This window comes from Ctenopharyngodon idella, chromosome 3, assembly GCF_019924925.1.
Source record: "Ctenopharyngodon idella isolate HZGC_01 chromosome 3, HZGC01, whole genome shotgun sequence".
Taxonomy (NCBI): domain Eukaryota; kingdom Metazoa; phylum Chordata; class Actinopteri; order Cypriniformes; family Xenocyprididae; genus Ctenopharyngodon; species Ctenopharyngodon idella.
Window position 1 is genome coordinate 1,651,235 of NC_067222.1, and position 26,273 is coordinate 1,677,507.

The window sequence follows — 26,273 nt, forward strand, 5'->3', positions numbered from 1 at the left end:
CTTACTAAGAGAAAACAAACTTCAGTGCATTAAACAATGAATGGTGATCGTAGCGGGCAGCGTCGCGACCGGACGTCTCGGTTGCCATATTGTGAAATAGGCCTATGGTGTACTGTGTACAACTCACTCAGGACGGGGTCTATGCTAATTAGCCAGAGTCCGTCAGCAGTCGTGGGCGGGGCCTGTGCAAAGTGATGTCACTTTGCCCAGAATCTGCAAACTGCTTGTTCTGAGACACTTATTATTTATGGGGATTAAAAAAAGAGGAGCGTGTGGATCTTTATCATTATAGGCTAGTTGTGTACACACACACCCAACACACATTTCTGTTCAAACACCATGTAAAAGTGAATTTTGCATAATAGGTCCCCTTTAAATCAACCTGCTTCATGCATTGACTGTAAACTGCCAGTGAAATGAATAAATACAGAAACACAGACTCACAGTGTACAGTGATATTAACAGGATGATATTTCTCTCCAGATTCAGACTGACACCAGTACACTCCAGTGTGTGATGGGATGGTGGAGCTGATTGTACATGTAGATCCTGTTTGTGATCCAGACACTGATGATGAACAATCTTCCAGCCCCCAACGGTCTGTGTATCTTCTGACTGTCCATCCATCAGAGTTACTCTGGTCTTTACAGCTCAGAGAGAGAGAGACATCTGAGAAGTGTTGAGTTCTGCTGGGACTGATGATCAGAGAGACTCGAGGAGAAACACCTGACAAGACAATTACAGCTATAATTTTTCAGATTTCAGCATAACAATTTTCTTTATTAAAGTTTAACCAATCGTTTAAATTCTGTTTGAACTCACCAGTGACCCACAGTGGTTGTCTGTTGCTGTATGTTATATAGGCTGTTTTTTCTCTCTCTGCTCCACACACATAAACTCCAGTGTGGTTTGCAGCAGCAGAACTGACGGTGTATTTTCCTCCAGCTCCTCTGCTGCTATCTGAGAGCAGCTGATAATGATTGCTGCTCCCTGTAAAATAAGAGAATGTGTAGATTTCACCTTAAAGTGGTTTGAACCTGCTTTGAATTGTTATAATGTATAGTACATGTAAATGAACAGTGTTTACTCATTCTCTGTTTCCTGTACAGAGTTGTTCATATTTATTTGTCAGCAAAAGGCCGCTGGATGACACATTTTACATATGAGACTTTTGACATACACAGCAAAATCCCCAGTGTTAAATTAACACCCCTCAGTGTACATATGTGTCCACACTACAGGGTGTTAAAAGTAACATTGAAGCAGTGTTGAAGTTAATGAGATTTTTCTGTGCAGGGCTTTTGTGAAAAGTACAGAGTATACTTCATCATTTTTGTATCCTCACCCATGGACAGTCGGATCAACAGAGGTTTATTATCAGTGATTGTAACTCACTCCTGCTAAACGTTTACTCTTTGAATTCTTGCACCCGGGAACAATACAAGTCTAAATACCCTGTCTCTATTGTTCTTGAATAAAATCAGCTAATTCAGATGATACAACATGAAGCACATTACTGACCTGATGAGACAGTTTCAGTTTCAGTGAACCAGCTGAATGTCCAGCCTGTAGAATTGCCTTTAACCTCACAGATCAGAGTCACTGGATCTCCTTCAGTCAACCACTTCTGAGGAGAAACACTTAACTGGACTTTATCTGAAATAGAAAAATGAAAGGTGCAAAGATCACCCTATGTGGGATTCAAACCCACATCCTTTAGGTTAGAAGCTCTGAGGTCAAACCAGGTTTTCACACCACCTTCATCTACACCAGCAGTCAAAGAGACACACAGTATCAGATACCAAAGTGTTGAAAATTGTTGTTGTAGTTCAGGTGGTGTCTGTAGGTGGTGTTATTAATATTCAAGACAAAGTAAATGTCAAAAGATGCTTTATTTTTCTATATTCTTCATAACAAATTTTGGCCATGCACTACGCTATTTCTGAAGACATTTGCATTTTGCATTTGCAAAAAGCTGTATTTATAATCATGACATTCTTTTTCACTGCTGGGGCTGGATTCACAAAAATCGTCTTAAGAAATATTTCCAAGAAGTTCGTAAGAATGTTCCTTTGTGGATTTAAGACAGGTTGGAGGTTATCCTAACTTTAAGAAGTTATTGATGATTATTTTTAAGAACATTCTTTTCAGGACTATGAATACTCTCTCTCCTCTCCACCTATAGCTGGTTTGTGTTGAGCCACTGGTTCAGGGTGTAACAAGCAGCAACCTCCCCCAGTTTCTCTTGAAGCCAATACGGAAGTGACTTAAACTGCAATTCATTGACTGGCAGCTAGGGACAGGCTCCAAAAGAGAGCAGAATCTCACTGACCCACATGTTAAAATTGCCAATTTTACCAATATTATCCGTCTGCAATACCGGAAGCTGCACTTTCAGGACCACAGTGCCAGGACCGCATTTCCAGGACCCTAGTATTGGATAACCGAAAAAAGTGCCACCAAGGCAGTATTTCCACCCAATTCTAACTAATTAGAGTTTTTAAAAGGTTTATAATACCCAAATACTACTTTCATTCTTGCAAATAAACCTGGTTGCCAAGAGCTGAATGTTGATTAATTATTGTGACTAACTAGCATAATCTAGTAAAGTCATCAAGTAAAATAAACAAGGAATCAAGGTATAGCCTTTTCATTCAGATAAACCACATTTTCAAGTACAGAGGGAAGACACAAGGATGACTCTGGGGGTATATTTAAGATTGTGTATATTTTATAAAATAATATATTACAACAGTTGAACACACAACAACAAATTTGTTCATGACGTGAACCACACAGAAAGAACTTAAGTGACGTCTTCACTGACTCCTAAGAGAGAGAGAGAGAGAGAGAGAGAGAGAGAGAGAGAGAGAGAGAGAGAAGTGAATGAAATAAGGAACATTTAGTTAAACATGTTCAATATTTAAAAGATCTTAGTGAACACAGAGCACACACATTATATATGATACAAAAATAATCATGTCAATCTTCATACCAATTAATGTTCATATTACTGTTATTGCATACTGTTCGAAGATTTGGAAACATTTTATTTTGATGCTGTGGGAACAAAGGTTCTCAAGAAAATAAAACTTTCATGTCAATAAAGCCCATCTGAACTGAGAAAAAATAAATAAATAGAGAGAGATGCAAGAGATCTGAATAGAAGTAACATGTTATTGACATGACTTTTCCTGATCTTTGAATATTTAAAGCCCAGATTCACAATCTGTATGCAGCAGCACTACCTACCAATTGGATGTTCTCCCCTCTTTTCTCAATTGTTTCTCTCTCACTCTATTAAATTCTTACACTTCACTGAAATAGTAAATGGAGAACATGATCACTGCTGGGTTAACAGAAATACTGTTAATGCTTAAAAAATGATACACTGGACACTGTGTAAAAAAAAAAAAAACATTTTCTACTCTTACCTGTGATGATAATCCGGACCAGAGAAGAAGGCCTTCTCAACATCCCACAGAGAAATTCTGCAGCACAGACAGGCCATATATGATGGTCTATCAAAAGAAAAATGTTCATTGAAATATACACAGATCTAGGAATTGAGGTCAATTTAAATTAATCATAACATTGCATTTCCCAAAAGAACATTTGAAAATGTTACTTTCATAGAGAACTGTGTGTTTGAAATGGCTCTCCAAACGGGATTTCACTTTGCTCAACTTTGTTGGGTGAAACAAAGCAGAACTGCAGAACGGGCAGAGGAACTCCTTGCAGCATGTAGTGCATCTCTTTAGTCCAGGAAAGGATCTTCCTTCTTGGATTGTTATGTGTTTCTTGAAAAAGAGAGAGTCCAATTGGTCAAATAAAACATTTTAAGTTCATTTCATATAAATAAATAGACATAAATTAGGCCTAAGCCTAGTACTTGACCAATTTATTTATTATTCTTTTGTCATATATTGCCTGCACTGAAATCACTTATAGAGAACACAGTACGTGACACAATCTAACATGTGGTATTTTAACAGTCAATTATTATGATGGCCTCTCTGTTATGTCTATTAAAAATGTCAAATGCTTCAATCAACATTATAAAAACAATGTCAAAATGAAGAGACATGCTCATAACATGTATAGTGGGGTAAACATGCCCAGGTGAAAAAATACTATAGTAATTTATAGTAAATACTATAGTTTTTTTTTAACCATACTATAGTAAAGTACTTGAATTAATTTATTGTGGTAATTCTATAGTTGCTGTGGTAACATAACTATAGAAATATAGTATTTTTTGACCTGGGCAGGCTGACAGTGAGCACGCACGTGACATTTAAAACATTAAGATTATTTTAACTTACTTAAAGTGGAAAAACAATGCATAAAGTGCTACAGTTTATTGTACTGGCTAGGATTATTAATCATACCATAGTCACTAAGTCAACACAAGCTTGCTAGTCGTGCTACAGTTTTGTTAAACGAATATGCTAACAATTCGTTTCACAGCATGATAAGCTAATATATGATGGCTATAAAGTTATTTCAAGACTATTTAGCAACTCACGATCACTTCACTTCGCAATTAAATGCATCACAATTGTTTTTAATGTTAAACAAATAAAAATTGATTCACATTTGATACTCACACTCTGAATATCGTCCATCTTCCAGAAAAATATGCGGTCACTGGTCCTGTAATTCGGTAGGTGGCGACGTTGTCACTAAACATATAGGGTCCTAGAAATGCGGTCCTAGGACTGCGGTCCTGAAAATGCAGCCTCCGGTTGTGCAGGCAGATGCTACTCAATTTTACAGCAGAAAAAAAAATTTTTACAGCTACAAATTGTGGTTTTGGTCTATACTGCTAATTTTGCCCTTCATGACAACTCTGAGGGGGGTGAATTTTTTTATAACTCATCCGTTTAAATTATATTAAGCCTTAAAGTTCTGCATAAGGGCGTGGTCACTTGAGTGACAGGTGGATTGCCGCTGCTGTCTGTGAGCCATCACCTCAGCTAATTCCAGCCGCTGAATTTGGCATCTCAGCCGTGTTTGTGCTTTTTTCGGGATTATTTTATAGAATTATAAAATAATATGGCTTGCTGCGTTAATGGTCGAGACACGAGACAGATGTGCGTCTGTGTATATGTGCACACATGCAGAAGATAAACAGAACACACATTGTTGGATCCTGGCATTGGCTAAAAGTTTTAGATAACTAGATGAAAACAAGAAGAAACACACGTGCTACAGACTATCCCTGCAGCATTTCGGCAGGCATTTCCAACTCATTCAAACAGGGCAAAAGACATCACAGCGGCGATTGGTGCATTTATAGCCGTGGATATGAGATCTTACTCTGTAGAGGAAAACGCAGGTTTTAAGAACATGCTTAATGTAATTGAGCCCTGTTACACTATTCTTTCACGAGCCCATTTCAGCCAGACCGTATTTCCTGCTTTTTACGAAAAACAAAAAACAAAAGCCCACATAGAGAACCAATTGGCCGAAGCACCAGCGGTTGCTCTGACAGCAGACGGCGGGACGTGAAGGGCTACACAAAGCTACCTGACTGTAACACGGCACATTATGGGAGAAGAAAAGCCATGTTCTTCAGACACACCACCTTGAGAGTCACATGTCTGAGGATTTGGCCAAAGGGTTGGTGGATGTGTGGAAGTGGGAGCGAGCTAATGTAACTATTCCTGTGACTACTGACAATGCCAGGAATATAGAGCCAAGCACCAAGTCTGTGGCCAAAGTGGCAGAGGAGGAGGTGAAATTGTTCAGGGCAGTGGACTGTATTCCCCTGGATGCAGATCCACTGAAATGGTGGAAAACCCATGAGCACTTATACCCTCATTTTGCCATGTTGGCACGGCATTACTTGGCTGTGCCTGGAACCTCTATCCCTAGCGAGAGGTTGTTTAAAACTTAAAAATTGTGTAAAACTGAGTTCCATATTAAAACTTTGTATTTTTGTATCTTTGTATTTGTTTATAGCTACTACAATATTACATTTCATTTTTTTTTTATAAGGAGCTGTTTTTGTTTTATATGTTGCTAAAGAGACACCCCAGAAGATGAGTCAAATATAGCTCCATCATTGTTCAAAGTATAAAAAGATCATGCTTTATGATGTTAGTTTTAATAAATAAAAAAACACTGTAAAAATCAAGGACATTTCTCTGGCATTTCTTTCTTTTTCTGTATCAAAAATGTATCGAACCGAACCATGACATTTGTGAACCGCTACACCTCTACCACTGGTGCTGTTATTCTGTGGCTTCCGTCACATGATTCATGTGGATGCTGAACACTGGTGGTGGATGAGGAGAAACTCCCTGATATTGTAAAGTGCTTTGGATGTACAGCAGTACATAGGGGTGTCCAATCCTGCTCCTGGAGGACCACTGTCCTGCAGAGTTTAGCTCCAACCCCAATTAAACACACCTGAACCATCTAATCAAGGTCTTACCAGGCATATTAAAACCTTCAGGCAGGTGTGTTACGGCAAGTTGGAGCTAAACTCTGCTGGACAGTGGTCCTCCAGGACCGAGTTTGGACACCACTGTTCTATATAAATGACTCATTCATTCATTCTTAAATTTTTTATTAAGAAAAAAATAGGATTTAGCATTAAAAGTAATATTAAAAGTTTTTTGGAATACAAAATATTCTTCTTTTTTTTTCTTAAGTTAGAAAATAAGAAGAAAATAGCAGTGAAGAATAATTTTATTAATAATAATTTATTAATCAAATTCACTCACCTTCAGTGTGTCCAGAGTAGATGTTTGAAATCAGCACTAAAAATACAAAAGTTAAAAAAAAAAAAAACTGATGAAAGATTATATGTATTTTGTCTGTCAGACATCTACAGCAGTTCTTATTGAGGATTAACAGAGGTTTAGATGTTCAGTTTGACATCACTATCATGGTGATCAGTGTTTGCTTTATTTGGGCTCTTGACCCTTGACTTTTGTTAAGTTGCTTCTTTTTCAGCAATTGTAGGCAATTTCAGAAAACATTTCTGCATTGATAAAGCAGATCAACATGTCTGTTTTAATGGTCAAATGACTGCATTAAAGTTGGAGCATTATTGAATGGTATTAAACTCAGCTGATGTGATAAAGATCATTTGTAACACCACTGATGTGTTTCAGATGCTGAATGTTGATGTCTGTGAGTGTATAAAAAACACTATCGTTGTTACATTTTTGTTCAAAACATGTTTTGTGCCATTTATATACTCACAGACATCAACATTCGCCATATGCAACACAACAATGGTGACGTTTCATGCCAACATACAAAACATTCATGGCTCCCAGCATGCATTGCACCATGAATAAATTATGTTGCTGAATTATGTTTTGATTGTCACCATTGTTGAAGTTTGTATGATGAGTGTTGATGTCTAAGTGTGTCTCAACTTCCAAACAGATTTGGACAATCTTACACAAATCACTTCAGTGTTACTAATGATGTTTATCAAATTGGTTTATTACTTTATTCTAGTTGTTTTAACCACTTTAATGCAGTCATTGGACTGTTAAAACACAAAAGTTGATCTTATTTCTCTTTCTTTCAGTGCTTGTTCACAGCAGGTTTTTGAATGATTGAAAGAATGTTTCAGGAACATCAAACTAACCTTTAAATAACATTCTAGTAACATTAAGGAAACTGGACATTTCTATGTTCTTGGAATGTTACAAAATCAACGATCCTAGTATGTTGAATTGTTCATCAAAATTAAGTTGAAAGAACGTTTGAGGAACATCATACCTTTTAAAACACATTCCTCTAACATCAAGAAAACTGGACATTTTTTATGTTCCCAGAACCAACACTGAATATTTGGAGAATGTTCTCATAACAAAAATCTGTTAGCAGGGGACAGGCTAACATCATTGCTAAAGATCTGTGCTAAACTGCTACCTTCAGTAAATTCTCCTCCTCACAAGATCTCTGGTCAAGCTTACTTATTTTATGCATTAGAGAAATCTAATACATTAACAAGCCACCCAAACGACCGCTCAGCCAAATACAGGAAGATCTAACAATTATTGAACATGGAGCTGATCAACTTTGTATTATGGCATTTTATAAATGCATATTCTTCCTTTGCTTGTGAAACATCATAATTTCAACATGATACAAGTCTTATTAAAGATAAACTCTTACTAACTGCATACTAGTGAACATCTACTGAAGACTAACTAGTGAATATCTACTTCATGGACAGCAAACTGTACAAAACAAACCAACAGAACTGATTCAACAAACACTATTACAAAGAGTGACTGAACAAACAGACTGACTCAAACACAACAGAGTTCATTTCTCTTTCACAAACAGCTCTAACCGCACACTACATCTCTCAAGATCGTCTTTCACTCATATATCATGAACTAGAGCTGGATCTGAAACACTGAGAGCAGCATGAAAAGAAGAAAAAAATAATCAAAGAACACTAAATAATCACTTGAACCTGTTCAATCATATTCATAATATGAGCAGTTAACATCCACTGAAAATAATACTCACAGAGCACAAGAGGAAGTTGACTGAGCTCCATACTGACTGAATAATGACAGACGGTTAAAGACACAGACTGAGTTAAAGCCTCAAGACTTCCTGATATCTACAGTCAGATCTTTAGGAACATAATGACAGATTAAATACATACAAATGTACCTCATGTGTTACAGAAAACCTTCTGATAATGTTGATAATCTTGTAACATGTTTTCAAAAAATGTCACACAAGATTATACTGAAATGTTTTCAGGACTCATTCAGTATCAAACTGAAGAGCAGCAGTTCGCCATTTTGAGAATTAATATTCTTTTGTGTTTAATGGAGAAGGAAAAGGAAACTATACTTTGACGAATTTTTATTGTAATAATAATTATTAGTTGGGCAGTTTGACACTTTGTTTTTTTTAAATGTCAGTTTGTGTTTTTTGTCACAGTGTTGACCAAAACACATAATGTTGCAAAGGAAACGAGAAACAAAGATGATCAGGTGATATTGTTATCAAAGAGAAAAACAATTTACACCAACAATATTTTCTTGCCACAGATCAGACATTTTGAAACTTTGCTTAAGGGCACCTCAGTTGTGGGTAATTTGAGAGGAAAAATGCACTATTCATTTCCTGCTGGTATTGAGACTCGAACCCACAACCTTCAGGTTACAATCATATCAGTGATTAGATTAATGAAACAGGCTGTTACATGATGATAAAATCATCATCAAAAAGTAACCCTATAAAAAAAAAGTAACTATAGCAAACATGTCTTAACACATTACAGCAGCCAAAAGAACTAATACTAAAAAAAATCAAAGGTCAGTAGCCCAACCAAAGTAAACACTGTTCACCATAATGGTAACCAAACATTTTCAATAAAACATTGTTCTGACTTAACTTAGTTCTGGGTTTTTTAGCTTGTTTGCTGTACACCCTGTCAACACAGCAGCTTTTAGGCATTGTTCTGTCTTTTGTTAGAAGCAAGAAATGACAAGGAGGCAGCTTCACACAATACAAAGTCAATGGAAAGGGTTGGATTGTTTGAGATGCATCGGCGCTGCACAGACTGATCAGTGTATGACGTCAAAGTACCGCGAGAGCGATTGGAGAACAAACGTCTCCTTATGCTTTTGAATCACTCTCGCGGTACTTTGACATCATACACCGATCGGTCTGTGCAGCGCTGCTTCAAGTCAAACAAGTCTATTGATGGCATTAATGGGAAGACTAATTAAAAAGTAAGTTTCACCACTTTATATCACATCAAATTAAAACTTGAAATGGCCTGAAAACATGACTGTATTGTATTGTATTGTATTGTATTGTAAAACTTTATTGTCCCCCTTAGGGGCAATTTGTTCTACAGCATGATAGCACCACGTACAAGACAGACAAATACACAATATTAATAGCACAAAAAAAAAAAAAAAAACTACCTCTTCCTATTTGAATTAAGCAAAGTGATAGCATATGGAGCAAACGAAAATTTAAATCTGTTTGTCTTAGCTAGAGGGACCCTATACAAAGATCCTGAGGGGAGGGTCTGAAATGAATCATAAAGAGGGTGAGATGTGTCAGATATGATGTGATGCGCTTTCTTTATCACCTGAATATCAAACAAATCTGACAACCCAAGCAATTTCACACCCAATACTTTACGGCAGTTATTTAAAACCTTTGATAGAGAATTCTTCTGTTTGACCTTTAAAGAGTCAAACCAACAAATCAATGAAAAGGTTAAAATCGATTCAATATATGCCTTATAAAAAGCAGTCATCAATGTCCTATCAATATTAAATTTAGCTAGTTACCGCAAACAATAAAGTCTTTGTTGGCTCATCATACACAATCTATCAGTATTCTCTGCAAAATTTAGTTTATTATTGATAATAGTACCTAGATACTTATAACTTTCGACCAATTCAATCAAATGATTATCGACAATAGTACATGGAGCTGCTGTCTGATTTCGCCACAGGTCAATGCACATGTCCTTGGTTTTCTCAGCATTCAGAAGTAGACCAGCCTCTCGACACCAGTTTGCAAAATACTCGACAATAGGCCCGTGTTCCCTCTCCTCACCAACCAACAAACTTACAATAACTGTAAACTTAAGAATGTACCGATTCTCAAGCTGACTATGACACTCATTTGTGTATAGGATATAGAGGAGAGGAGAAAGTGCACACCCCTGTGGGGAGCCAATAGATGTAATTAAAGGGCCTGACAGAATGCCATTAATTCTTACCCTCTGAGACCTATTTGTAAGGAAATCTAGTAACCAAGCGGCCATTCTTGCATCCACACCAAAACTCGACCTAAGCTTGTGAACCAACAAGCCTGGTCGAATCGTGTTGAACGCAGACGAAAAATCTACAAATAATAGCCTTGCATGGTTACTACTACCCTCCAGATGTTTATACAACAGGTCCAATAAGGTCAGTGTTGCATCCTGCACACCTCTCCCCGCCCTGTAGACAAATTGCATCGGGTCGAGAATTGTTTTAGTTTTTTCCAATAATACCTCTTTTACTAATTTCTCAAACACATTCATTACAAGTGAGGTCAATGAGACAGGTCTATAATCTGTCAAGCCTTTAGGACAATTATTTTTTGCTACTGGAATAATGATCGACTGTTTCCAAAGTTTTGGTACATACTGAACCTCAAAAGACCAATTAAAAATATAAGTGAAGATTGTACCCAATTCTTCTGCACACTGTTTCAGGACCCTACCACTTATTCCATCCAGACCAGGACTCACTTTAATTTTACATTGTTTAAAAAGATTAACTACATTTTCTACATTAAAAGAAACAAATAAACTTCCCTCTTGAGAGGAGTTATAGAACTCATGCCTTATGCCACCATTCTGCTCTTCAAATCTAGCATAAAATGTATTAAAATCCTCTGCAAGGGCACTATCTCGCTCATAACCGGTTACTTTCACTTGTTTTCTACATCCATTATTTAGGCCCGTCATTAATTTAAGACTATCCCATACTGAGCCCATACAGTTTGTTCTTAATTTAATCTCCACTTTTTCCTTATAACGTATTTTTGCTGTCCTAATTTCTTGTCTAATTAATTTCTGTACATTTTTAACTTCAAGCAAATCCCCTCGTTGAAAAGCCGGTCTTTTCTTAATCAACAGACCTTTAAGATTGGTGCTCACCTATGGCTTACTCTTTGGATATATCTCCACAACTTTTTCAGGAATGACAGAGTCAACACAATAAGTTACCCAGGAACTAACCACATCATTAAGCTCATCAATATCAGCAGATGAATCCATAAAAACATTCCATAAGGTACAATCAAAATATCCTCGTAAGCTCTCAATAGCATCATCAGTCCAAGATTTCACAGTTTTCGTTTCAACTTTTCCCCTCTTCAGTTCAGTAGTATAACATGGAATTAGATGAATACAATTATGATCTGACGAACTCATAGGAGGTAATAGAGAAGCTTTGTATGCTCCCTTAGAGCCATAGCATTGGTCCAATGTCCTTTCATACCTAGTTGGACACGTGACATACCCATACATGTTCTTTACCAATTTTTCCAATATACAATTATTAAAATCACCCATGATAAAAGTCGGAGCATCCGGGGATAGTGACTGATATTTCATAAAACTCTTCTCAATATACTCCATAGCCAAGTTCACATTCGGCTTTGGGTGCATGTACACCACAGACACAAATATTTGGGGAAACTCTCTAGGCAGATAATGAGGCCGGAGGGATACCGTGAGCATCTCAATGTCCTCAATGTCCATCTCAATGTAAAAAACTTTACATAGTTTCTCTCTCACGACAACAGTCTTGCACCAGCGTTTCTTTCTCAATCTTTCACGTACCCCACCTCTTCTCCCTCGCTTCCTCGGTCGCTGACTCGACCCATTAAAGTGGGCTTTAGAGTTGATTCCATCAGCAAAGATCTGATCTGATCTGATCTCAGATCTGGGAAGAAGAAGTCCACAGGTGGATTCACCGGCGAGAGATTCTCCCATGACTGTGGGAGTTTTTAGTGAGCAGTCAGCTTGGGGAAATTAAAGGTACATCTTCGTGTCTGTGACCAGTTTGTACAAGCTGAAAAAAGCTGACTGTTAAAAAGAAAAGCTGAACATTAGCTCCCATATAATATATTGTTTAAATTGTTACTGTTTTAGTTATTATTTTGGAATAAATGTAAACATACATAAAACACTAACTTGATGAAATGTATTCTTGGTTTTAATAAATAGAACATTACATAAGTCTAGTTATTGCAAGATATGTAAAATTGTATTTGGTCTCTCTTTTTTATATAATATTTAACCAAGAAAATTAAGAATAATGGACATAAATGTACATTTGATATACATTATATAAAAAATGTTTTGAGGACTTTGCCTCATTTTAAAACACCACCGCACACCACTGGGATGTAACACCTTTTGGTTCAGCAGCTGTAACTCACTGAAGTTTTGAGCTAGAGTGCTTGAACTTTTATAAAAAGTACACACATTTGTTTACTACAAAAGGCACCAATTCAAAACTCTGCAAGAATATGAGATTTGAGTTGATGTCAAAGACATTGTGTGCCTTTGTTAGAGTTTACTACGGAGCAAGATGTAACAATTAAACAAAAGAAGCAAAAACACCATACAATGATTCAAAAACAGGTTTATTGAAACAATCCAAAGGAACAATCCCACACAATCTCTCTCTCTGTGACTGACCATAATCCACTTTCTGTTTGACTCAGGAGTGTGTGCATGTGAGTAAATTAATCTACAAGAAAACTTCATTAACAGTATTTATGCTTAATATACACTCCAGTGTACCTGTGGAAAGAACATGTAGGTCTAAGAAGAAAACAGTCATGTTTATGTGTCTATGTGTGAATATTGTCAATCAGAGTCACAGTGGTGACAAATTAATGTGGTTCACCATTGAGTTCAGGTTTGGGGGGCCAGAAACTGCACAATACACATTTTACCCACACATCCTTTGGCTTTGAGTTGCCAAATGGCTTCATACAGACAACACAGAAGTTTTCGCTGTCTGAGGTCTCAGAAACTTCACCACTGGGTTTTAACATTTTCTCCTCAACTGATCTGACAGACCTGCCCTTCTTTGAAACCACATCAGTTCCTGTTTTAAACACTGACAGGCACAGCTCTATCTGTCTGGAATGAGTCCACTGGAGACAAGATGAAGATGAACCCTTGCAGTTTATTACAAAGAGTGAAATCAATACAAGAAAACAGAACAATGACTTGAACATGAACCACAACAGAACTCACCAACAGCGGGTTACATGAACAACGCTAGGCAAAAGAAACAATGGAAACATGAGGGCTATATATACACATGAACTAATGACTAACATGAAACACCTGAACACAATGAACCAAAGAACGTGACATATAAATCAAGGGAACCAATCAAAACATGACACATGAGACTAGGGAAGCACATGATGGGATAAGGGAATCACATGACAAAACCAGGAAACAAAGGAACCATCATGGAACAAAACCCAAAACAGAAATGACATTTGCCCCTCTAAGGATGACTCCAGACACCCTACCCGAACATAACTGAACATAAACCAGAACACAGATGTCCAGGAGGAAGGATGGAGGGTCAGGCCTGTAAAGGGGAACCGGACCTGGATCATGGCATGGTGGTGGGCCTTAGATTATCTGCTTTCCCTTAATAGATAAAATATATTTTTATTTGAGAAGAAAATGATTAGAAAAGACATAATTATCATTGATGGACGTGACATGTACCCTAAATTGTAGAAAGACTCATTTAACTGAGAGACTGAGAGTGAAAGAGGAAGTGCTGTAGAGAGAGAACATGGTGTGAAGAGAAGCTCACGTCAGTAGATCTTGTTTTATTCTGCAACACCCTTTTCTAAACAGTTTTAAAGAACTAATAAAACTATTCTTGTGTTTCACAACTCTCCACACATATTCAGCACTTGACACCATGTGTTCATGTTCAGTTGCGTTAAAAACCATCACAACGTCACACAACCAACAGTTCTCATGTGAACACTAGTATGTAACAGTTTCACACGCCAGTCTGAACCACAAGACGTAAAAAATCATTGTGTGTGAAATCTGTACAATAGAAATGCATGATCAAGAATTGTTGAGAGATTAAAACTTGATTCATTACAGTCAGAGGTCATGATTCTTCTGCTTTTATGTGACAGCAGAATATTTTAAAAAGGCTGTTTCTTTATTAAAAAAGTAATCAAACATTTAAAATATGAAATGTTGCAGCAACACAAGTCAGGAGAATTACACTAAAATAAGGAATATATTATAAATGACTGTGTTCATGTGGTTATAATGTGAAACATGCAAATATCACACAAGCCTTACATTGTAAAGGATGGCAATGTATTATATAAAGCAGAACAAAATAAAAATATTAAACTTTCACTTATAAATGAATACTGAAAAGCTATTGAAATATGCTGATAATGGAAGTACACTAAAACTGTGATGTAAAAAAATGGCCAAATTCGGTAACGCTTTAGATTACAGCCCGGAAAGTACTGCGTAATTACAACGAATTTACAGCATAACTTTCGATAATTATAGTGTACCTATAAAGTAAGAACATGTAAGTATAAAGGGAACAATATGTAAAGTCTTGGGAATAAAGGTGTAACAACCAGGAACATAACAAATTATTTATACTGTAAGTATTTTAGAACTAAGGGGTACTTATACTATTATGATAGACAACAATCTTATGTTTGGGAGCAATTTAGCGAGAAAGTGCACTGACTAAGTTGTTTCAAAGCAAGTAGAAAGAACTATTGCAATCTTTTTTAATACATGGGGAAATATGCTTTTGTTTCATGTAGTTACAGGGTAAGTATGACATTGCGGGCCGTAAATTAAAGTGGTGCTTGTTACACTCTTGTTTCATATAGTTACAGGGTAAGTAATTAAAAAAACGCAAACAATCTGTTATCACTCTGAAACCTTTATTTGAAAAACAACTTATTTCAAAACAGATTTTAAGTTACAACACTTCTTATTCGTTTCTCTTGCTTGGTTTCCTCCTCTTGTTCCTCTTCTTCTTTTTCTTTCTTTCCACTGATGAATCTTAAGAGGGAATCCCATGTCATTTGCTATTCTGTATTAAAAGAAAATACAGTACACCCAGATATGTGCTCACCGTTTACTCATCTTTTACCCTCGTGCCATCTGAGATGTATACGACTTTCCTTCTTAAGATGAACACAAACAAAGGTTTTTTAAAAAATAAATCATATCTGGGAACGCTTTATAATGCAAGCTCATGTGTTCCTAAAAGTCGGAGCATCAAACAGCACATACAGCAATAACAACAGTAATCCATACGACCCCAATGGATGAATCAATGTCTTCTGAAGTGAAACGATACATATTTGTAAGAAAAATACCAAATATTTTAAAATTTTAAACTTTCAACCAACTGTCACCTGCCCTTGCATGAGAGGGTTGAGAGTTCGTGCTTGATGTAACTTGAAGCGTGACGTAACCGTGCCGAGAAACTCACGCGAAAAGTCACTCAGATGTCGGATGCCGTCAGTTTTTTTTTTTGTTTTTTTTATTTATTTATTTTATTAATGCTTACAACAAAATACACAGAATAACAGATAATGATAACGAGAAACAAACAAGACAGAATAACAGAGACGGCAGTTCTCGCGCGAGTTTCACATGAATCTCCGGCGAGAACGTCATGAAAGCTTCACATTGCTCATTACAATATGCTTCATCGAACGCAAAGTCGACTCTCATGCAGGCGCTGGTGACAGTTTCTTCGGAAGCAAATAGCAAATAGCCTTGTTACATCCACGTCTGTCCTGAACTCCATTTCCCAGAATCCTCGTGTTCCGCGCACCTGTCTTCACTCCCATCATCAGTCTTCCCGCCTTCTCCCCGGATTCCCTGCACCTGTTGTTCCTCGTCAGTACTCCCTTTAAGTTGGACTCACTCCTAGCACTCCCTGTCCGTTGTTGTTGTCGTCTTATACGTGTGATGCTGAGCACTTTCCTGGGTTGTCTATTAAAGCCTATTGCATTGTGGATTTCCATATTCGCCTCGTCTTTACAGCAGCATCGGTGACAGAACAACGGACCAAACCGCTGGAGATCCACTATCAAGATGGGATTGTTCATAGTCTCCGAGGCTCCTACTTCTCCCATGCCTCCCACGCCTGTTTCTGCCGCGGATCGCCTCATTGGACTGCTTCAGGACGGTCGTTCGCTGGAGAGGTATGTGGAGGAGTTTGTTGAGTTGGCCTATGTGACGAATTGGCCAGATGCTTGTTTAAACTGCCTTTTTCTGGAGGGGCTGGACGAGAGCACGATCCGTTTTGATGAACCTGCCGACCACTTATCCTTAGTCGATACCATTAATTTGATTTTGTTTTTTATCGAAGAGGTCCCGGATATAGCGTGCAATTCTCGTCCAATTCCTCCAGAAACACGGGCGGCCTGGCCAGTTCGTCAGTCTCCATCTTCCTCCGCATGCCCCTCCAGTGAGCTTTTCCCCGGTGTCCTGCCAGATCCACAACCCTCTGCTGGGTCCAGACGACCAAAGAGAAGGAGGAGGAAGACCAAGCCGTCCAAGTTCCCTGAGTTTTCTGCCCCCGTGCAGCCCAAGTTTCCTGAGTTTTCTGCCTCCGAGCAGCCCAAGTTTCCTGAGTCTTTTGCCTCCGTGCAACCCAGGTTCCCTGAGTTTTCTGCCCCCGTGCAGTCCAAGTTCCCTGAGTTTTCTGCCCCGTGCAGTCCAAGTTCCCTGAGTTTTCTGCCCCCGTGCAGCCCAAGTTCCCTGAGTTTCCTGCCGTTGAGCCCGCTCCAGTTCCAGTGGGGCTTTTAATTGAATTTGAGGGGATGAACTGGACCCCATTTCCAGGCCCCGCTCCAGCCTGTCATAAGCCCGCTCCAGCCTGTCACGAGCCCGCTCCAGCTCCAGCCGCCACCTCCGAGCCCGCCCCAACCGCAGCTGAACCCACTCCAGTAGCCCACGAGCCCTTTGAACCCTTGAGTCTCCCAAAGAATTTTTTTTGGGGGGGAAGGGTATCCGTGGGTGGGAAAGATGGGGGTGGGCTCGGAGACCTGCCATGGCCAACCACGGCCTCTGACCCGTCTCGGCCGCCTACAGCTCCTGACCCGTCTCGGCCGCCTACAGCTCCTGACCCGCCGTGGTCATCCCTGGCTCCAGACCCGCCATGGCCGTCCACAGCTCCAGACCCGCCGTGGCCATCCCTGGCTCCAGACCCGCCGTGGCCATCCCTGGCTCCAGACCCGCCGTGGCCGCTCACGGCTTCAGACCCGCCATGACGGCCGAGGACCTAGTACCGCCCTGGAGACCTCCGCACCCGCCAGCACCCCCCGCACCTGCCTGTAGGTCTCCAGGGCGCCCACCCCCCCCTCCCCGCTGTTTCATCTGAGGCGTGAGGACATGCCTTCCGGGGAGGGGGAGGTAATGTTACCCGAACTCCATTTCCCAGAATCCTCCTGTTCCGCGCACCTGTCTTCACTCCCATCATCAGTCTTCCCGCCTTCTCCCCGGATTCCCTGCACCTGTTGTTCCTCGTCAGCACTCCCTTTAAGTTGGACTCACTCCTAGCACTCCCTGTCCATTGTTGTTGTTGTTGTTGTTGTTGTTGTTGTTTTTATATGTGTGATGCTGAGCACTTTCCTGGATTGTCTATTAAAGCCTATTGCATTGTGGATTTCCGTATTCGCCTCGTCTTTACAGCAGCATCGGTGGGTGTACTGTATTTTCTTTTAATGGGATTCCTCCTTAAGATTCATCAATTAAGAAACAAGAGGAGGAGGACCCAAGCAAGAGCAACAACAACAACCAAAAAAGGACAAAACGTGTTACTTTCTGTCAGGACTTTAGAATTTGAAATGAAAAGTTGATTTAAAAAAAAATGAATAAATGAATAATAAGTGTTGTAGACCTGTTTTTAATTAAGATGTTTTTCAAATAAATGTTTCGGAGTCAGTGATATCAGATTGTTTGTGTTTTTTTTTTTTTTTTTTTTTATTATTACTTACACTCTTGTTTCATGTATTTACAGGGTAACAAGCACCACTTTAATTTACGGCCCGCAATATAATACTTACCCTGTAACTACATGAAACAAAAGCATATTTCCCCATGTATTAAAAAAGATTGCAATAGTTCTTTCTACTTGCCTTGAAATAACTTAATCAGAGCACTTTCTCACTAAATTGCTCCCAAACATAAGATTGATGTCTATCATAATAGTATAAGTACCCCTTAGTTCTAAAATACTTACAGTATAAATAATTTGTTATGTTCCTGGTTGTTACCCCTTTATTCCCAAGACTTTACATATTGTTCCCCTATACTTACAAGTACTTACTTTGTAGGTACCCTATAATTATCGAAAGTTACGCTGTAAATTTATTGTAATTATGCAGTACTTTCCGGGCTGTAATCTAAAGCGTTACCCCAAATTCTAACAGTAACATACCGTTTTCCATTAAAACATTAATATACCATAGAAAACAATGCATTCTGGGTAACATTTGTTGTTTTTGATAAAGTAGCCTGGACGACTCTACATACAGGTATAAAAGGGGTGTAAGTATATTAATTTAACCAAATTTGACAATTCAGTATTTGTAAAGCAGTTTTCACAACATTGTTTTTGAAGCAGCTTTACAAAGAACAAACCCTCAGTGATCAAAGCCGAACGTGACATCACATAATATTAATGATTATTTTGACTGATTTGTTGGTCAATTAAATATAATGATGATTATGACTTCTAATAAGTCAGTCATATATTTTACCTCTTATTCTGCAGCATTTGTAAATCAGCACGACTGTCACAAGCAGATATGGACAAGCTGCCAGTACAGAACTGAGTATGTTGAGGACAGAGATCTGAGAGACTGAATGAGACATTGAAAAAGAGACACACAAGCACTTTATCATGAACTATATCTGAACGAGGGCATATGAAGACAAAAATCAGCTCACAGTTTCATTGACTCTCACCTCTGACTGAGATCCAGCTCTTGAGCGACTCTCCTCTCTCTGGGTGTTTGCAGTAGTAGAAACCCTCATGTGACTTTGAGACAGTAGAGATGATCATCTCTGTAGTTTGATTCTGGATGAGTGATCCATCTTTATAGAAATCAGCTCTGAGGATTGAAGGGTTTCTATGTTGATATAAACAGCGTAGAGTCAGACTATCTCCTTCAGTCACAGGATGAACAGGACTCTCCAGAATCACAGCAGCTACAGAAATACAGGAAACATCCTTGAGATGGTTCTACACCTTCATTTGAGTCCAGCTGTGTTTGATTATACTGATTGGACTTGATTAGGAAAGCCACACACCTGTCTATATAAGACCTCACAGCTCACAGTGCATGTCAGAGCAAATGAGAATCATGAGGTCAAAGGAACTGCCTGAAGAGCTCAGAGACAGAATTGTGGCAAGGCACAGATCTGGCCAAGGTTACAAAAAAATTTCTGCTGCACTTAAGGTTCCTACAAGCACAGTGGCCTCCATAATCCTTAAATGGAAGACGTTTGGGATGACCAGAACCCTTCCTAGAGCTGGCCGTCCGGCCAAACTGAGCTATCGGGGGAGAAGAGCCATGGTGAGAGAGGTAAAGAAGAACCCAAAGATCACTGTGGCTGAGCTCCAGAGATGCAGTCGGGAGATGGGAGAAAGTTGTAGAAATTCAACCATCACTGCAGCCCTCCACCAGTCGGGACTTTATGGCAGAGTGGCCCGACGGAAGCCTCTCCTCAGTGCAAGACACATGAAAGCCCGCATGGAGGACTCCAAGATGGTGAGAAATAAGATTCTCTGGTCTGATGAGACCAAGATAGAACTTTTTGGCCTTAATTCTAAGCGGTATGTGTGGAGAAAACCAGGCACTGCTCATCACCTGTCCAATACAGTCCCAACAGTGAAGCATGGTGGTGGCAGCATCATGCTGTGGGGGTGTTTTTCAGCTGCAGGGACAGGACGACTGGTTGCAAACGAGGGAAAGATGAATGCGGCCAAGTACAGGGATATCCTGGACGAAAACCTTCTCCAGAGTGCTCAGGACCTCAGACTGGGCCGAAGGTTTACCTTCCAACAAGACAATGACCCTAAGCACACGGCTAAAATATCGAAAGAGTGGCTTCACAACAACTCTGTGACTGTTCTTGAATGGCCCAGCCAGAGCCCTGACTTAAACCCAATTGAGCATCTCTGGAGAGACCTAAAAATGGCTGTCCACCAACGTTTACCATCCAACCTGACAGAACTGGAGAGGATCTGCAAGGAGGAATGGCAGAGGATCCCCAAATCCAGGTGTGAAAAACTTGTTGCACCTTTTCCAAAAAGACTCATGGCTGTATTAGATCAAAAGGGTGTTTCTACTAAATACTGAGCAAAGGGTCTGAATACTTAGGACCATGTGATATTTCAGTTTTTCTTTTTTAATAAATCTGCAAAAATGTCAACAATTCTGTGTTTTTCTGTCAATATAGGGTGCTGTGTGTACATTAATGAGGAAAAAAATGAACTTAAATGATTTTAGCAAATGGCTGCAATATAACAAAGAGTGAAAAATTTAAGGGGGTCTGAATACTTTCCGTACCCACTGTACTTTATATATAGGCCTTAAAAATTATGAGAAGTTATAAAGGCAGAAAATTATTTTGTCAGTTCGTTCTGCTTCTCGAATCTGATTGGCTGAAAGCCTTTTCCAGATATTCTACCAGTATCACCATGGGAACCGTTTCACTGTTTGTATCACTCCGCTTGCAGCATTTCTCACAGCGAGTGTCATGATCGACAAGCAAACCCACAATAATTTTACAAATACTACTGTTGTTGTGTCACAGAATGAAGTTTTTTTTTGGGAGAGAATGTACAGTATCTCACAGAAGTGAGTACACCCCTCACTTTTTTGTAAATATTTTATTATATCTTTTCATGTGACAACACTGAAGAAATGACACTTTGTTACAAAGTAAAGTAGTGAGTGTACAGCTTGTATAACAGTGTAAATTTGCTGTCCCCTCAAAATAACTCAACACACAGCAATTAATATCTAAACCACTGGCCACAAAAGTGAGTACACCCCTAAGTGAAAATGTCCAAACTGGGCCCAAAGTGTCAATATTTTGTGTGGCCACCATTATTTTCCAGCACTGCCTTAACCCTCTTGGGCATGGAGTTCACCAGAGCTTCACAGGTTGCCACTGGAGTCCTCTTCCACTCCTCCATGACAACATCACGGAGCTCGTGGATGTTAGAGGATGCCCAACATCACCTTTACCCTCAGCTTCTTTAGCAAGGCAGTGGTCATCTTGGAGGTGTGTTTGGGGTCGTTATCATGTTGGAATACTGCCCTGCGGCCCAGTCTCCGAAGGGAGGGGATCATGCTCTGCTTCAGTATGTCACAGTACATGTTGGCATTTATGCTTCCCTCAACGAACTGTAGCTCCCCAGTGCCGGCAGCACTCAGACCATGACACTCCCACCACCATGCTTGACTGTAGGCAAGACACACTTGTCTTTGTACTCCTCACCTGGTTGCCGCCACACACACTTGACACCATCTGAACCAAATAAGTTTATCTTGGTCTCATCAGACCACAGGACATGGTCTGAGCTGTACACTCGCTACTTTACATTGTAGCAAAGTGTCATTTCTTCACTGTTGTCACATGAAAAGATATAAAAAACAAATATTTACAAAAATGTGAGGGGTGTACTCACTTCTGTGAGATACTGTAGATATTTAGAACTGAAATATGTGACTAATAAACATAGCGTCTATTTGACAACTTGTTTAGATGTATTCAAAGATGTAAAATGCAAAAAATAAAATAAAATTCAGTAAGAAAAATTGAGATACATCATGACTACTTTTTAGTCTGTTATTTGGTAATGGATGTGAAAAATCCAAAAATTCTGCCAACTTTGAGATTTGATTTGAAGATCATGTGAGACAATTTTGGTTAAAAAAAAAAAAAAAGTATCTTAATGTGAAGCAGCAAATCTCTCATTAATAACATGATAAACTTGTGTGTGTTTATGAAGAGATGGTCAAACTCACCTGATACTGTCAGTGTAACTGCATCACTGCACTTTATCATGAACTATATCTGAACGAGGGCATATGAAGACATAAATCAGCTCACAGTTTCATTGACTCTCACCTCTGACTGAGATCCAGCTCTTGGGCGACTCTCCTCTCTCTGGGTGTTTGCAGTAGTAGAAACCCTCATGTGACTTTGAGACAGTAGAGATGATCATCTCTGTAGTTTGATTCTGGATAAGTGATCCATCTTTATAGAAATCAGCTCTGAGGATTGATGGGGGTGGAAACTGATATAAACAGCGTAGAGTCAGAGTATCTCCTTCAGTCACAGGATGAACAGGACTCTCCAGAATCACAGCAGCTACAGAAACACAGGAAACATGTGCTGATTGCATAAAGAGTACGATTATTTGAACAAAAAATAGATTTTTATATTTTCTGACAAAACTAGATTTTTATTACAACTTGTGCATTAAGTTTTTTGTTTGTTTGTTTTTTGCCCATTGATGCTTCCTGTTGTTAAATCAACCTGCTTCATGCATTGACTGTAAACTGCCAGTGAAATGAAGAAATACAGAAACACAGACTCACTTTGTACAGTGATATTAACAGGATGATATTTCTCTCCAGATTCAGACTGACACCAGTACACTCCAGTGTCCTCTGGGATGGTGGAGCTGATTGTACATGTAGATCCTGTTTGTGATCCCCAGCGTGATAATGAACAATCTTCCAGCCAACCCCAACTGTCTGTGTATCTTCTGACTGTCCATCCATCAGAGTTACTCTGGTCCTCACAGCTCAGAGAGAGAGAGACTAATTTGAAGTGTTGAGTTCTGCTGGGACTGATGATCAGAGAGACTGGAGGAGAAACACCTGACAAGACAATTACAGCTAAAATTTTTAGATTTAAGCATAACAATTTTCTTTATTAAAGTTTAACCAATCGTTTAAGTTCTGCATGAACTCACCAGTGACCCACAGTGGTTGTGTGTTGCTGTACAATGATTTATAGGCTGTTTTTTCTCTCTCTGCTCCACACACATAAACTCCAGTGTGATTTACAGTAGCAGAACTGACAGTGTATTTTCCTCCAGCTCCTCTGCTGCTGTCTGAGAGCAGCTTATAACGATCTTTGAAGTCTGTAAAATAAGAGAATGTGTAGATTTCATGAAGTAGAACTTTGCCAATTTCAACCTGCTTTGAATTGTTACAATGTTGGTAGTATATGTTAATGAACAGTTTACTCCAGTGGTTCCCAAACCTGTCCTGAAGGACCCCCAGCACTGCACATTTTGTATACACCCTTATCTGACACACCTACTTCAGATCTTGCAGTCTCTACCAATGAACTGATGAGTTGAATCAGGTGTGTTAGATGACATCCAAAATGTGCAGTGCTGGGGGTCCTTCAGGACAGGTTTGGGAACCAATGGTTTACTCATTCTCCGTGTTTCCTGGACAGAGTTATTCATATTTATTTGTCAGTAAAAGTCTGCCAGATGACGCATTTAACATATGAGCCTTTTGACATCAGGAGGCCTTTTGTGAAAACTACAGAGTATACTTCTGCATTTTTGTATCCTCACCCATGGACAGTCAGATAACAGAGGTTTATTGTCACTGATTGTACACATTTACTCTTAGAATTCTTGCACCCGGGAACAATACAAGTCTAAATACCCTGTCTCTATTGTTTGGATTCAGAAATATTAATATTTCAGACTTGAATAAAATCAGCTAATTCAGATGATACAACATGAAGCACATTACTGACCTGATGAGTCAGTTACAGTTTCAGTGAACCAGCTGAATGTCCAGCCTGTAGAGGAGCCTTTAACCTCACAGATCAGAGTCACTGGATCTCCTTCAGTCAACCACTTCTGAGGAGAAACACTTAACTGGACTTTAACTGAAATAGAAAAATGAAAGGTGCAGAGATCACCCTATGTGGGGTTCAAACCCGGAGTAATTAGAAGCCTTGAGCTCAAAGCACTGTCTGTGTGGTTTTACTAGTTCACAACACATGAATAATTTATATAACTTGTTTAAAAAGCTGTATTTATAATCATGACACTCTTTTTCACCGCTGGGGTCGATTCACAAAAATCTTCTTAAGAAAGAAGTTAAGAAAGTTCTTAGTATTATTTCTAGGAAGTTCGTAAGAATGTTCCTTTGGGGATTTAAGACAGGTTGGAGGTTATCCTAACTTTAATTTACGGTGATTTTTAAGAATGATGTTTTGTGAATCCATACCCTGATTTGTAACAGAATCACCCATTTGTGATGAAATTTATGAATCAAACTCACTCACCTTCAGTGTGTCCTGAGTGGATGTTTGAAATCAGCACTAAAAACACAAAAAACAAACAAACAAAAAAACTCATGAATGATGTGATGATTATGTGTATTTTTAAATGTTCCTGGTAAAGATCATCAAGCTCATCCATTGAGAGTTTCTGTGGGATCTTAGTTCCTCCCGTGAGGGAACCGGCTGTGTTTCTCTTATGGGTCTCTGTGACGTCTTCTGTTTGTAAATTAGCTTTAGGTATAAAGGTCTGTCCCACAGACAGAAATGTGGATTCAGATTCTCTGAAGACTGAATAATATCACTGTTAAAGATCTGTGATAAACTGCTACATTCAGTAAATTCTTCTCCTCACAAGATCTCTGCTCAAGCTTACTTAATTTATGCATTAGAGACATCTAATACAGCCAGCCAAACGACAGCTCAGCCAAATACAGGAAGATCTAACAATTATTGAACATGGAGTTGATCAACTTTGTGTTATACTTTAGGCATTTTATAAATGCATATTTTTACTTTACTTGTGAAACACCATAATTTCACTTTTACATGTTCTTTAGCTTCACAACACAGAAATGTACACACACACTAGTGAATATCTACTTCATGAACAGCAAACCGTACAAAACAAACCAACAGAACTGATTCAACAAACACTATTACAAAGAGTGATTGAACAAACAGACTGACTCAAACACAACAGAGCTCATTTCTCTTTCACAAACAGCTCTAACTGCACACTTCCTCTCTCAAGCTCGTCTTTCACTCATATATCATGAACTAGAGCTGGATCTGAAACACTGAGAGCAACATGAAAAGAAAAAACAAAATCTAAGAACACTAATTAATCACTTGAACCTGTTCAATCCTATTCATAATATGATCAGTTAACATCCACTGAAAATAATACTCACAGAGCACAAGAGGAAGTTGACTGAGCTCCATACTGACTGAATAATGACAGACGGTTAAAGACACAGACTGAGTTAAAGCCTCAAGACTTCCTGATACCTACCTACCTATTCTTTTTCTGTTTAATGGAGAAGGAAAAGGAAACAATGCTTTGATGGATCTTTATTGTAAGAATGGGTCTTAGCTGTATTCATAACTTTTTAAAGTTAAGAAGCAGAAACTGGTGAAGGACTGCTGTTCCTCCACACTGGTTAATGCCTCTGAGCTGAAATAGAACAAACCAAACCACAACTATAAGCTCATCTCTATCTATTTATATTCTATCAGGCCTCTGACAGTAAGGTGTTGAGTTTGGCGCTGATATATTTGTACCCAGGTTACGTAATCAGGATACAAAAATCCAGTAACTGTAATTCATTAAAGGAGTAGTTCACTTTCAAATAAAAAT

The 26,273-nt window shown here is 38.9% G+C and overlaps 1 protein-coding gene and 1 long non-coding RNA gene across 3 annotated transcripts in view; both read right to left on the reverse strand.

The window, feature by feature from the left end:
- LOC127509475 (Fc receptor-like protein 5) overlaps window positions 1-25,899 on the reverse strand; it is a 102,109-nt gene extending 76,210 nt beyond the window's left edge. The window contains exons 1-7 of the mRNA XM_051888266.1: window positions 25,828-25,899; window positions 24,920-24,955; window positions 24,383-24,517; window positions 23,577-23,747; window positions 23,197-23,499; window positions 22,724-22,966; window positions 19,547-19,789 (exon numbers count right to left, since the gene is read on the reverse strand). Of these exons, the coding sequence (XP_051744226.1) occupies window positions 19,547-19,789; window positions 22,724-22,966; window positions 23,197-23,499; window positions 23,577-23,747; window positions 24,383-24,517; window positions 24,920-24,955; window positions 25,828-25,858 (1,162 nt within the window). The 5' untranslated portion in view covers window positions 25,859-25,899. The remainder of the gene's footprint in view (window positions 1-19,546; window positions 19,790-22,723; window positions 22,967-23,196; window positions 23,500-23,576; window positions 23,748-24,382; window positions 24,518-24,919; window positions 24,956-25,827) is intronic.
- Window positions 1,674-4,603, reverse strand: LOC127509482 (uncharacterized). 2 transcript variants are annotated; one of them, XR_007929241.1, is made up of 4 exons: window positions 3,629-4,603; window positions 3,435-3,521; window positions 3,253-3,318; window positions 1,674-2,829 (listed from the first exon to the last, which is right to left on the reverse strand). It is a non-coding gene; the product is annotated as an uncharacterized LOC127509482 (long non-coding RNA). The 2 variants fall into 2 exon arrangements; XR_007929242.1 differs by lacking the exon at window positions 1,674-2,829 and having other exon boundaries at window positions 2,852-3,349.
- Window positions 25,900-26,273: the final 374 nt, after the last annotated feature.